The sequence below is a fragment of the Podarcis filfolensis genome, assembly GCF_964270895.1.
Source record: "Podarcis filfolensis genome assembly, chromosome: 5".
Lineage (NCBI taxonomy): Eukaryota > Metazoa > Chordata > Lepidosauria > Squamata > Lacertidae > Podarcis > Podarcis filfolensis.
Window position 1 is genome coordinate 71,363,197 of NC_139608.1, and position 13,575 is coordinate 71,376,771.

The 13,575-nt window shown below is 41.7% G+C and overlaps 1 protein-coding gene across 8 annotated transcripts in view; it reads left to right on the plus strand.

The window, feature by feature from the left end:
- CTNNA3 (catenin alpha 3) overlaps positions 1 to 13,575 on the plus strand; it is a 543,396-nt gene that overhangs the window by 371,485 nt on the left and 158,336 nt on the right. For 7 of the 8 annotated variants that reach the window (XR_014548215.1, XR_014548216.1, XM_083614464.1 and 4 more), the window contains one exon: positions 6,003 to 6,159. The exons of the other annotated variant lie outside the window; for it this stretch is intronic. Coding sequence is in view for 5 of the 7 variants with exons in the window: in XM_083614464.1 (XP_083470590.1) it covers positions 6,003 to 6,159 (157 nt within the window). In the remaining 2 variants the exon portion in view is untranslated. The remainder of the gene's footprint in view (positions 1 to 6,002; positions 6,160 to 13,575) is intronic. 8 annotated transcript variants of the gene reach the window in all.

Sequence of the window (13,575 nt, forward strand, 5' to 3'; positions counted from 1 at the left end):
TCTTTCTTTATTTGCAAACAAATTTCTAGATTTCTAGAATATGGATTCCAGCGTTTCCATGAAAAAGCCCAAGCTCTCTAAACCTCTTCCAAAAGCCACTCATCATTTCACAGCAACCTTGTTGTGTGCTGTTGCCCCTCACTCAAGAGTGTATGGATCAGTGTGGTCTCCCTAAAAGTATGGGTAACCCCCTGCTGCTCCATGATCTATCATTTGCAAGTCACTCTAGTGCAGAGATGGGGAACTTGTGGTCCTCCAGTTGTTGCTAGACTACTCATCCATATGCTGTTCTGGCTGGGAGTTGGTGTTCAACAGCACTTGGAGGGGAAAACATTCCTCATCCCTGCTCTAGTGCAATGCTAAACACAGTTTACACCAATGGTTCTGTCCGGTTGTGACTTAAGTAGCTTTGTATCCTTGTAGCCCATCTAGCCCTAGCATCTTGTTCTCACAGTTTCCAGCCAGATACCTATGGGAAACCCATGCCTAGTAGCTGTTATTCAGAGGCATACTGCCTCCAACAGTGGAGGCAGCACAGCCATTATGGCCAGTAGCCAGTTTCTGGTAGATGCCTTCTGTTTGAGATGATTGCAGGACAGGCTGGAACAAATTTTATCCCACCATGCAGATGCTCCAGTGGGGAAAGAAACTAGTGCTATACAACTGTTCAAGGCTTGGAAGCCTTACAGGAGTGAGGATGGGAGAGGCTAACAATTCTAGTGACATGCCTTGATAGATGGGTGAAGCAATGCATGAAGGCATATAGCTCAGCTGGTTAAAGCATGGTACTGTTAATGCCAAGGTTGCAGGTGTGATCCCCGTATGGGACAACCGCATATTCTTGCATTGCAGGAGGTTGGACTGGATGATCCTCAGGGTCCCTTCCAACTCTACAGTTCCATTATCTTTGTAAGAACTGGTATCTGGTTGTTGCAGCTAGTGATTTTGCTAGTGAGGAGGAAGGTGCCATTTGAATTTGACTTGGGTGGGGGGAAATAGGGAACAAAAATTTGCTTTTTAATTCTCTTACCAAAAGAAGCAGAAGAGACTCATGCTGTGATTATTTAAAGTAGGGATGGGGAACCTGTACTCCCCTAAATATTGTTGAACTCAATATCGTGTCAGCAACATGCAACATGGCCAATGGACAGGGGTGATGAGAGTTGAGGCCAAGTAACATCTAGAGGGCAACAGGGGACACACACACACACAAAATTTACAACTTTATCAGTGAACAAGGATTTAAGCCTAAGTCTGCCTGGTCCAAATCTGATGCATCGTCCACATTTACCTAATGGAATGTCATGTTATGTTATTTGTTAAAAAATAGAACAGAAAACTGTGTCAGAAAAGGTATCTGGGCAGTATTGTTCCTAAAAGGACTACTCTGCTTTGCTACCTGGGGCAGCCATAGTTGTAAGAAATAATTCAGCCATTTTGAGCAATAATAATAATAATAATAATAAATTTTTATTTATACCCCACCCTTCCCGGTTTAAAAACCGGGCTCAGGGTGGCTAACAGCAAATATAAAACATTGATTAAAATGCGACTTAAAAACAGCATAAAATACAACATAAATGCAGTATCAATGTCAATAAAATTCAAAAATTCAAAAAAAATTTGGGAGGTGGGGGGAACCCAATCAGTAAACATCCAATGATCACCAGGGCTAACTGGCTAAGTTGGTCCTACTAGGGCCAGCAAGGAGACCAGGGAAGAGTTTAAATGTGGAGTCTCAGAAGGTTCTCTTCATAAAAAAGGAAAGGGGAAAGGGAATGGAGGATCAGGCTAACTCAAGCAGCATGTTTCTCTTCATATAAATTGTAACTGGAGGCAATTTCATATTATGTTGTTATAAATGCTGAGAAACTGAAACACACTTCAGATGTAATTTGACCCAAAGTGCACAAAGAAATAGAATAGCATCAGTTGCCTCTCTTGGCCAGAGTCCATTCCTACCTCCTCAAGTGTGAGCAGCAAGCATTTCCTTCCATGGAAACAAAGTGTTATGACAAGTTTCACCCCCAGCTTCATATCCTTATTTATTTATTTTGTTTAAAGGAGAATGAGAGTGATGTAATTGTTAAAGGGTAAGACATTGACCTGTGAGACCAGGATCCACGTTCCCATTCAGCCGTGAAGCTCACTGGAGGATTGGGGGCCGGTCACCAGCTCCCAGAGTAACTTACCTCATAGGGTTGTTGTGAAGATAAATAAGGAAACAAGGAGTGCCATGTTCTCCACCTTGGGTTCGTTGGAGGAAACGTGGGATATTAATGTAATAAATAAGTAAGAGTGTTTCTGAACTACATTGGGTTGTATTCAATGTAGTGCTAAGGTGAATGCTTTGTCATTACAAGGATTTCTCCTGGTGCAACAGAACGTTCTCCCCCTCTCCTCCCCACACTCCCCTAAATTGTTTCTGGGTCCCCCCCCCCAACCCTTTCGAGCAGATTTGGGGATGGTGCAGGGCACACATGGGGAGAGAAGAGAGGGGGAAATCCCCTTGCGCTGGGGCAGAAATTTAGTTGTCCTTAATATTAAAAAATTCCTAAGAGGTGTCCAAAAATACAACATGAAAACAATAACACATTTATCTAAAAACAAATGTGCAACATAAACCTGGTAAAAGAGCATTTTAATTAACATTATAATTATGCATTAAATTATTCTTTTTTAAAAACAACAACAACAATTTACTGCTGTATTCAGTGTCCTCCCAGGAGCAGGTTCTCATGCAGTGCAAGGCCCTGCAGTAGCAAAGAGTGGCAGAAAAGTATTCTGCATCTCGCCCTTTGGATTTTAGCCCTCAGTTTGAGGGGTTTGCTTTGTTTTTTGTTTTTAATCTTCAGAGAAACCACTTTAATGAAAACTAAGAAAATGGATTGCATTAGCTTTGATAAAGAGACAGGTTGCCTGTACCTGTTTTAATTATGAAAAAGGTGTGTTGGCCCAGGGACATATTGAATTTGAAGGGGGAGATAGATGGTGGCTAAGGCTGGCATTAGCGTGCAGTGCTCTTCTGTACCTGCCATGCCTACTATGAAGCATTTTTCAAAGTGTGTGTAGAATGTCAAAGACAAATTTCTAGCAGGTGGATACGCTAAGTATGTGTCCCTGTAAGGATGCCCTCCTAATAATCTCTTAAATCTTCTGGTTTGATGTTTTGCTGCAAAGAACCATATTATATTGCTTTCAGCAGCACTGGTGCATTATACTGGAAGTTTAAGTCACCTCTTCAGAGATATCACCCTAGTGTTTTGTGTAAGGGGCTTCAGTGACAGTGAAATGATTTCAAAGAGTGAAATGCTAAACTAGCAAAAACAAAGGATGCTTTTCTATTAGTTAATGCTTATATAACTTTGAATTATTTATATACTAAGATGAAAAAAGAATGTTTATTTACACGGTGCAGGATTGCAGTGTATGAGCACAATTTAGCCCTTAATTAGGAAGCTAAACAATAAAAATCAGTTTTGTTTTCGTTATTGAATTGACTCCGTATAAAGAGGACACAAACCAAGTAGAGTTTGGATTTTACATTGGCCTCAAAACTGCCTGCCATGAGGCTGAGATGCAAAACTGTCTGGCAATGTAAGACAGAGGGAATGGGGAAAGCATGGCAATTCGTATCCCTTTATGTCATGTGGTCAACTTATGCCTCTCTTTGTGCTGGGGCTGTATACCCCTGAATCCTGTTTGGGTCAGACACTGGAGGGGTCTTGCCTTTGTGTCTTAGGAACGTTCCAGGTGCACCTGGCCTGCCTGGAAAGAATATGCTGGGACAAACGCATGCATTGCAGGGGGTTGGACTAGATGACCCTTGGAGTCCCTTCCAACTCTGAAATTTTATGATTTTAGGATTCTAACTGGCATTGCAAACACATCAGGCAGCACTGTGACAGTGGGGCAACATGTGCTGAAGCTGAAGGACCATAATATCTGGGGCATCATGTTTTTCTGATCACCTGGAGCTTTCCAGGCTGTTTCACAAACTGTGCTCAGCATTGGCAGACTGTGAAGGTTGGCATCCTATCATATCTGGGGTAGTACCAACATTCCTGTGTACAAACATTTAAACTGATTGCTCTGATAGAAGAAATGGCCACCTTTAGAAAAAATGAACTTGTTACCTTTTGCAAGGTGGAATATAGAATTTGTGTGTGAGAGAATGATGTAGCAATATTGTTCTATTTAGCAGTTCTGTTTAACTGCACAATAAAATTTGAACTATAATATATATATATTCCATGTTACTAAGAAACATTTGAATAATGACTTACATTTTACTCAGGTGTTCTTTTTCAAAAGAGAAAAGAAGAAAAAAATAAAACCAACCTGGTTTTTGACAAAAAGTATTTTAGCTGCCTTCAAATCTCAGGCTTTCCCAATTTTTGGAGTACCTCCTTTTATATATTCAGGGCCATATGAGATTTCTTTTTGTGTTATATATTTGTTTAATAATGCGAATCATAAATGCCTGTGTAATGCAGAATATGGTTTAGTAGCTTTTAATTTTTGACCATTTTTCTTTATTATTTGTTCTGTTTGTCAAAGGCAGCTTTAGTATGAAAAAAAAAACCTCTATTAGAAATGCAAGATTTACCTTCAAACCTAATAGCTTTTTGAAACTGATTTAGATTTCTGTGTTTTAATGAACCGTTAACTTGAAAAGTATCTGAATAATGGATATTCCCTAAAAGAAAATGTATTTGTTTTGAGGACTAATGTCTTGGTATATTTTAAAGCTGGAAGCAATTTAATGCAATGAAAATTCAGGGAGCCTTCCTTACTCAACAAGAAAACAATTCTAGATAGAATTTCAAAAAAGATATGCAAAACTACATGTTTGATTTTGCTGTTGCATTTAACTTTCCATCCTTTCCCTAGGTCATGCCTCATGTGGGCACGTAATGTGTCTATGTCATATGATTTATGAACTGAAAATACAGTACCTAACCCAACCCCTTTAAAATTGGACTTATAAAGCAAGGATGGTTTCCAGTATGCTTCCAGTCTTTATTTATCACTTCTCTTAAAAGTATTAGGTATTAATTTATTCTTTAAAAGATAGCCATTACAGGTACCCTGACCTAATTAAAATTTTGTAAGTATTATTATCTGTGCCTGCCCTACAGGAAGTATCTGGTGCTCAGAGGCTCTGTTGACACCAAACAGACTATTCATCTTCTTAAAATTATTTAAATAATTGACTCTTCCACATACAAATAAAAACCACAAGTGTTTTCTTGCAGTCAGTTTGAAGATTTGAAGGTGAGACAGAAAGCAGGGGGTCAAGTTAGCAGATGGGCAGCCTGAAAGCCTAATCTATGCATGAACCAGTTACAGATAGGTAGCCGTGTTGGTCTGCCATAGTCAAAACAAAAAAATTTTTTTTCCTTCCAGTAGCACCTTAAATACCAACTCCCCACCTTCTCACTATATAGAAGGATCTGGCAACTTCTGTTTCAGTGTATCTGAAGAAGTGTGCATGCACACGAAAGCTCATACCAAGAACTAACTTAGTTGGTCTTTAAGGTGCTACTGGAAGGGAAAATTTTTTTTTTGTTTTGACTATGCATGAACAACAAGTTTATTAGGACAAGGCAGAATGGTTTGGGTCCCTTTTGTCACCTAACTGCTGCTGAGCTAGTAGCTGCAACATCCCTTTCTGGCCATGGATGATGGTGGCACTGCAGAAGATGAGCAGGTAAGCATCTCTGTCCTCTGACCATCTACCATGGTCATGAGTGCAAAGGATATGATGCTTGTGTCTATCTGCTAGTCTTCCATTTGAGACTCTCTGACGCTGTTTCCTGTCTCACCCTAACAGAATTTAAAATCATCAGGAAGGTTAGCATATGCACAATATTTCTATGTGGTGTGAAAACTGAGACTTTTCTGTTGTAGAGCTTGGAAAACTGAAATGTAGTTAAATACTTTTCTGCCTGGTTTTAGGGTATTTTACAAAGAAAAGTGTGCATTTTCTTTTCCTTTAGGTTATCAACGCTGCTTTAGCTCTTGCGGCCAAACCCAAAAGCCAGGTGGTGAGAAACAACATGGAAATGTATAAAAACACATGGGAGAACCACATACATGTGCTCACTGAAGCTGTGGATGACATTACAAGCATTGATGACTTTCTTGCTGTATCAGGTGTGCTGCTTTTGATTTCATCTTTTCCCGTTGAGATACCTTTCCCGCTCCCTCTTTTTTTTTTTAATGATTATCTGAGAAACGACACAATCCCTTAGGAAGCTGCATTATATCATCCAGCCTCCAGTATCTAGCCAGGTGTGAAATTAGTGTGAGGGAAAGTGAATATGAAGACAGAGGAATGCAATTGCTGCCAGTCCCTGTAGGAGTTTGCAAAAGACAGCAGAGGCTCGTTGCTCCCTTCACCTCATCCTCGGCTACAGCAAAAACACTGTACAGCTTGAAGCATGCAACCCACCAGTGGGATAGCCTTCAATGAAAATTAGTAGCATTTCTAGGCAGGCTTTGAAAGGTTCACATTTTACTCCTACTAAGATAAAAAGCTAATTAGTGGACCCAACTCACACTTGGGTTTTCAGGGGAAAGTAATTATAATTGTATGTGATTGAAAAGATGTTCTGAAATGCTTACTTGGCCATAAGGCACATCTAGCAGCAAAGGGGTGTAGCATGTTTCACGAACATCAATAGGAACTGCTGAAATAATATCTAAGAACAGCAAGGTTGAGAAGAAACCATTAATATTCAGGACAAAGTCAGGGAGTCAAGACACTCCAGCCAATTTGGGAATTAATGGCTGGGTTCACCCATGGCTTCCCATGTCAATTACACACTTCATGGTGCTCAGGAGCACCAAAGTCATGAGTTTATGCGCTGTGAAACGAATCTTCAATGTGAACTTGGGCTTTGACACATAAATGTCCACATGAGATCCCATTTGTGGGATCTTTCACAGTCATAAAAAGAGGTTGAATAGTGTCATGTTTAAGGAGGGGTTGTGTGTCATGGTTGGGAAAGCAAACAGATACAAGTTGGTAGAAATATTTCAGTTCTCACTGTAGCCTTTTTAGAACCATTGTCATTTCTGACATCAGATTCAAAAATGGCTTTGAATTTTGGACCTCTTTTTCCCCTTGTGGATTCGTTGTTTGTCCTTCACACAGATTTGTCTTTGAAAAAAGCTGTTTGTGAGCTGGCTTCTAATTATCAGGTGTGCTAGGCTTGTGTAGCTGTCAGATGTTGGTGTGTTCAAAATCAAATATCTTTAATACGGTCAGTGACCAGGAAGCAATTTATAAAAATATGACATTAAAAGTAGTATTGTGCTACAAATACAGTAGTAATATGGCCAATTCACAGAATTGGTGCTTATATTTATAACCAGGTTTTGACTTTTAAAGTTTTAAAAATTCAATTCAGGTGTCGCTACTGTTTATTATCGTTCCTTCTATGTTTACAATTTGAACTCCGTTGTTGACATCATTGCTCGTCTTATTCTTGTTGCAATGTAACAGAACTTTGCCACGGACCTGTTAATTTCGGGCTCTTTGTCAGCTAAGAGGTGTCTGATATAGGTGTCGTCTGTACTGCGAGGTATTTTCCTCAGAATCGGTTCGATCAGCTCTTTTCTTGAGTCTCGATATAATGGGCAGTATAAGATGACATGCCCAATGGTTTCGATTTCATTGCTGTTACAGGGACATAATCTTTGTTCGATCGGTATTTTATTGTATCTTCCCTCTAGAAGAGCTGAAGGGAGAGCGTTAAAGCGGGCCCTGGAAAATGCCCATCGGTGTTTAGCGTTGTCTAGAACTTTGAGATAGTTTGCTAGATGGGGCCTTTGGGGGTTGTATAGAAGTTTGTAAGTTATCGGAAGTTGATTAAAGTCATTTTGGGCTTCAATGTCCCTGAGTCTTTCTTTGATTATGTTCTTGGCCCTTCCCCTTTCTAAACTTAATAGATACTCTGGGGAGAGACCATATGTGGCCAGTTTTCTGAGAGTGCCCTTCAACCAACTAGATTGGAATTTGTCAAGAAGCATCAGGGAAAGTAGTCCAGCCGGCGAGTTGTTAAGTCTTAGCCAAGTGCATAAGGTTCTTATCCATACTTTGGCTTTAATGCTGTATAAGCCCGCTTCCAGTCGTAGGGCGGCGTTTGGGACGCATTTAGGTGTTTGCAGGAGTGATCTAAGGAAACCTGATTGTATCTTTTCATATGGGTCTAGATTAGAGAGGGAGACGAGTGGTGCGCCGTATAGTATTTGTGCTGTTGGTTTTGCAACGAATAGTTTAATTGTAGCAGGAATGAAATTTCCTCCCGTTGTACGATGGAATCTTAGGATTGCTGTTGTACTTTTTTGTGCTGTAGAGGAGCTGTAATTTATGTGGGCAGTCTTCTTCCTTGATGCTTGGAATATAACTCCTAGATATTTAAAGCATGTCACTTGTTCAATCTCCTGATTGTCTAAATTCCATCTGTATATTTTTCTTTTGTTAGAGAAAACCATGATTTTTGTTTTTTGGTAGTTCACTGTTAATTTCTCTTCTCTACAGTATTGGGATAAGCTGTTAAGAGCTCTTTTGAGGCCCATCTGAGTCTGGGACAATATAACCGCATCGTCTGCATAGAGTAGGATAGGCAGTTTTTTGTCTGCTAATTTTGGGGCGTGTGTATCCGCTCCTTGTAGGTGGTCTATTAGGGAGTTTATATAGATGTTGAACAAAAAGGGGGCCAAAATGCATCCTTGTTTAACTCCCTTTGTTGTTCTGATGAAATTAGAGAGTTGACCTTCTTGGCTGCATCTTATACGAAGTCGTGTGTTGTTGTACAATTTGTATATTAGTAGCAGCAGACGTCGGTCTATCGATGATTTGTTAAGTTTGTCCCAGAGTCGGGTTCTTGGGATGGAGTCAAAGGCTGCTTTAAAATCTACAAATGCTGCGAATAGGTGGTGATTGTGGTGCGACGTGTATTTCTCAGCTAGGTGCTGTAGGATCAGGCAGTGATCCATTGTGGATCTCCCCTGTCTAAATCCTGCCTGTGCATCATCAAGAATCTTCGCTCTTTCTATCCATTCGCACAGTTTCTCGCTGAGGTGTTTAGCGTATAATTTACTTATTATATTCAGGAGGCTTATAGGTCTATAGTTGGAGGGATCATCCCTCGAGCCTTTCTTGTAAATGGGAATAATGATGGAAGTCCCCCAGTCGTGTGGAATCTGTGCAGTTCTGTCTATATATGTGAATAGAGAGGCTAGCAAGGGGGCCCACCAGTTCGCATTGGTTTTAAAAAGTTCCGCTGGTATACAGTCAATTCCGGGGGCTTTCCCGTTCTTTAGTTGGTCAATCAGCAGATGAGTCTCTGTTATTGAGACTGCTGGCCATGGCTGTATCTGATCTTCCGGTATGTCTAATGCATAGGACTCATCGCTAGATTCCTCGTAAAGATTATGGAAGTGTGTTTCCCAAGCTTTCATTGATATGCAGCAGGATAGTTGTGATAGGCCCCTATCCGGCTGTACAGCTACGATTCTCCAGAATAATGATGGGTTACTTGATTTGGAGGCCTCTATCAGTTGCTGCCATAATAACTTCATTGCGTATCTTTTCTTTTGTGTCAGGAGTTTTTTGTAGCTTCTTTTGGCTTCAAGCATCTTTTGTCTGTTATCCTCTGTTGGATTATCCTTATGGCAGATGAAGGAGTGGATCAATGATTTCTTGGAGGTTATACACTCGTGATCGAACCACTCCCTGGAAGTTTTCCTATGATGGGGAGACTTGGAATTCGGTTTTACAACAAACTCTTGAATTTTTTGTATAAGCATTTCATATGTTGTCATCATGTTCAGGGCGCTCTCCTCTGTTTCTAGGCACCCTTTCATAATTGATTTTGAGAGACGGTAGCTCTCCTCAGATTTGTACCAAGATGTTGGTGTGTTTTTTGGTGGAAGCTCTGTGCATGAAGTCTGGTATATGCTCTGGAGAGGATTGCCATATTTGAATGCCAGAAAGATTTTCTCTTGTCCTATGTCAATGACTAGTAACCCTGGGAATGTGCCCCATTCCTCTGAAGTGTGTACCATGATTTGGCTCTTTAGCTATTTCTGTGCTTTTGACCAACCTTATCACTATTTTATTCTATCTATCTATCTATCTATCTATCTATCTATCTATCTATCTATCATCTATCTATATCATCTACCTATCTATCTATCTATCTATCTATCTATCTATCTATCTATCTATCTATATAATGGGCTAATATGATTGTTTAGAGTATCTTGCTTACTCTGTCTAGCATCTTAAACTTTATCAGATCTTAACCTTTCTGATTCTGTTTTAACTGTGTTGACTTTGGGAAGCCAGTTTTTGAACAAGTCTTCCTTGTACCATTCATCATTAAACCCAATCAAATACTGTGGGTTTTTTTAACTCCTTCACTGCTTGAATATCCTTCACCATCCCCACCATCAGTCACAGACAGATTTGAGAGGGGTTGAAAATTTAAAAAGAAAAGAAAGCCAAGACCAGTATGGCGCAGAGAGGACTGCCATTTGTGCCATACTTTGTTGCAAAAAAAGATACAGGGAACTGCTCTTGGGTTTGAAATCATTCTAGCGTAGCTGTCTAACACTCCTTTTCACACCACTTTAGAGTATTCACCATTGTTTGTAATGTTATGAACTGTGAGGGGAGACACTCCTCCCTTCTAAACTCAATAAATGAATGAATGCTAGAATTTAGCTAATATCTGGGATAGGAAGGGGGAAAATAAAAGCTGCAGGACTGTGCCAGACAACGAATGCTTGGGTTAGCTTATTCAAATCAGCCTGGCTGGGCTAGCTAAGTGCAGAGACATTGGAGGTAGAGGTAAAGGACCCCTGGATGATTACCGTATTTTTCGTCCCATAGGACGCACCGGCCCGTAGGACGCACCTAGTTTTTTGGGGGGGAAATAAAGGAAATTTTTCCCCTTTATTTCCCTCCCAAAACCAGGTTGGGGAATCCAAACCAGGTCGGGGAACAGCGGTATGGCGGCGCTGCGCCTCCCTGCTGTCCCCCGAGCTTGTGGGGCTGGCGCTGGCGCTGGCGAGAAGCGCGCTTCTCCCCAGCGCCAGCCTCCAAACCAGGTCGAGGAACAGCGGGATGGTGGTGCTGCGCCTCCCCGCTGTCCCCCAAGCTTGTGGGGCTGCCCGATGTCTGCCCGAAGCGCGGGGCGCTCTGCTTCAGCGCTCCCCATGCTCCGTGCAGCAGGCTGCTATCCGCAGCCTAGGGAGCCCTGCGGGAACTCCCGTAGGGCTCCCCAGGCTGTGGATGTCTGCCCAGCGCGCGGGGCGCTCTGCTTCAGGGCGCCCACGCGCCGGGCAGCAGGCTGCTGTCCGCAGCCTAGGGAGCCCTGTGGGAACTCCCGCGGGCTCCCCAGGCTTGCTGATAGCTTCCTGAAGCCTGGAGAGCGAGAGGGGTCGGTGCGCACTGACCCCTCTCGCTCTCCAAGCTTCAGCAAAAGCCTGTATTTGCCCCATAGGACGCACACAGATTTCCCCTTCATTTTTGGAGGGGAAAAAGTACGTCCTATAGGGTAAGTCCCGTCAAAGGCGACTATGAGGTGCGGCGCTCATCTCTCTTGAGGTGAGAGAGCCAGTGTTTGTCCACAGACAGCTTTCCAAGTCATGTGGCCAGCATGACGAAATTGCTTCTGGTGCAGTGGAGACATTGAGTGACAATGGGGAACCACTAAGAGCCTTTGGCAGCACAAAATAACTGTCCACCTGCCCCCCCCCTCATATTTTGGATTAGAGGTATACTGGTGTCAGAAGGGAAATAGACAGCTAAGTGATGGGCTGTAATGGAGTACAGATAAAGAGACACGACTGACAACCATGAGAGAAACAGAAGGAGTTTTGTGGGATGTAGTTCCTTAATGGTAGATCCTTCTGAAGATCTTGCTTATATATTTATACTGAGCACCCTTTTGCAGATGTGAAAGCTTTAAATACAAGCTAGGATGCTGTGGTTTCTGTAAAGGGTATTGGATTCTACACTCTGTATGCTGATGCTGTGTGCGTGGCATTTCGGATTGCTAGCATTTCTGCCGGTCATATGGGGCACCTGCAAGACTGGGGAAAAGAAGTAATTGCCACTTCATCCCCTTTAGTCTCTTCAGATACCTCTTGGGTCCCTATTAGTTTTCAAAGGCTATGCACAACAGCACCTCTTGTATATTGAACTGGCATTAGATTTGTAGAGATAAATGGGTCATAAAGCCACCTTTGTGTCTCCTATTCCTTGAATATTATTTACCAGCAGCAAAAAACCAGGCCTTTATATGGAGTCTGGCTTTATGGTTTTATCTATAGCTATCTAGCATTCAGTTGCAACTGGCTGAACAATAAATAAATGTATAATTAAAAGTTTACCAGCAATAGTGTGTGTGTGTGTGTGTGTGTGTGTGTGTGTGTGTGTACAGCCTGCACACACACTTATGCTATGGTATATTTTGAAGTGCTTCCTAAATTGAACAAATATACTGTGCCAAATTCACATTTTTAAAGAGAGATATGCATATTAATCTTGGAAAATGTATTCTAAAATAGTGTTCACTAAAAATGTATTCAGTGTAAATTCACATTCAGTGGTGGTTTTCTGCAGTCTTTCTTCAGCAATTAAGGAGGGGATGCGAACTGGCTCTCTTATTCATCTTGTATTGAGTCTGATTCTGCTTTATCTTCGCAAAGAATGGCTCAACCTTTTAATGGTATTTATGCGGAGAGCCCTCTCATTTTAGTGAGCAGCTGTGATGTTTCGTTAACTGTTAGTTAATCACATGTGTGCTCACCCTGCTCTGAGCTAATTGTGATGAAATGCAACTACAAATTATCCAAATTGTCTTAAGGCACCCAGTAACTTGACTTGTGTGAAGCAACAAATGAGAAACAGCAACCATTCCGTTCCGGGTAACACAAATTTATGGGGCCTAGGAAGAGCACGAAGATATGATGGTTTGGCTAAAAATTCCACACCATTTGACACACCATGTGACTTGCTTCTTTCTGCTGGACAACAGGAGGGAGCTCTATTTTCAGTATACTCTAAGCAACCCTCTGCTAATAGTGAACTCAAGTGGCAGAGTCAAACTAGATCAACTGAGAAACAAGAGGAATGAACAGGAGAGATTTGCCCTTTGCAGAAGTACAAGAAAATCTTTCAAAAATAAAATCTAAGGGCTCATCCCCTGCCTCCCAATGAAATAATTCAATGAGGACTGACAATACTCAGTAGCCACTAAATGTTGTGTTAGTAGTGAGGAACAGAGGCATACTCAGGTTCCCTTGTATCCTTTGCAAGGATCTGTATTGGTGCCTCCAAAGCCATGGAAGTTAACAACCAAACTGGCAGGTGAGATAGGGCTCCTGTCCTAGAAGCATGTCTCACTGGCGCTGCTAGTTGGAGGAGGAAGGTTTGATTTTTCCAGGTGTTGCGAGCAGTGCCAGAGAGCCCAGTCGAACCTTGATCTGTCCATCCTCATTAGGGGCAAAGAGCAACCCGCCTTCTCCCACTTCCCTTCACGGTACTTTCAC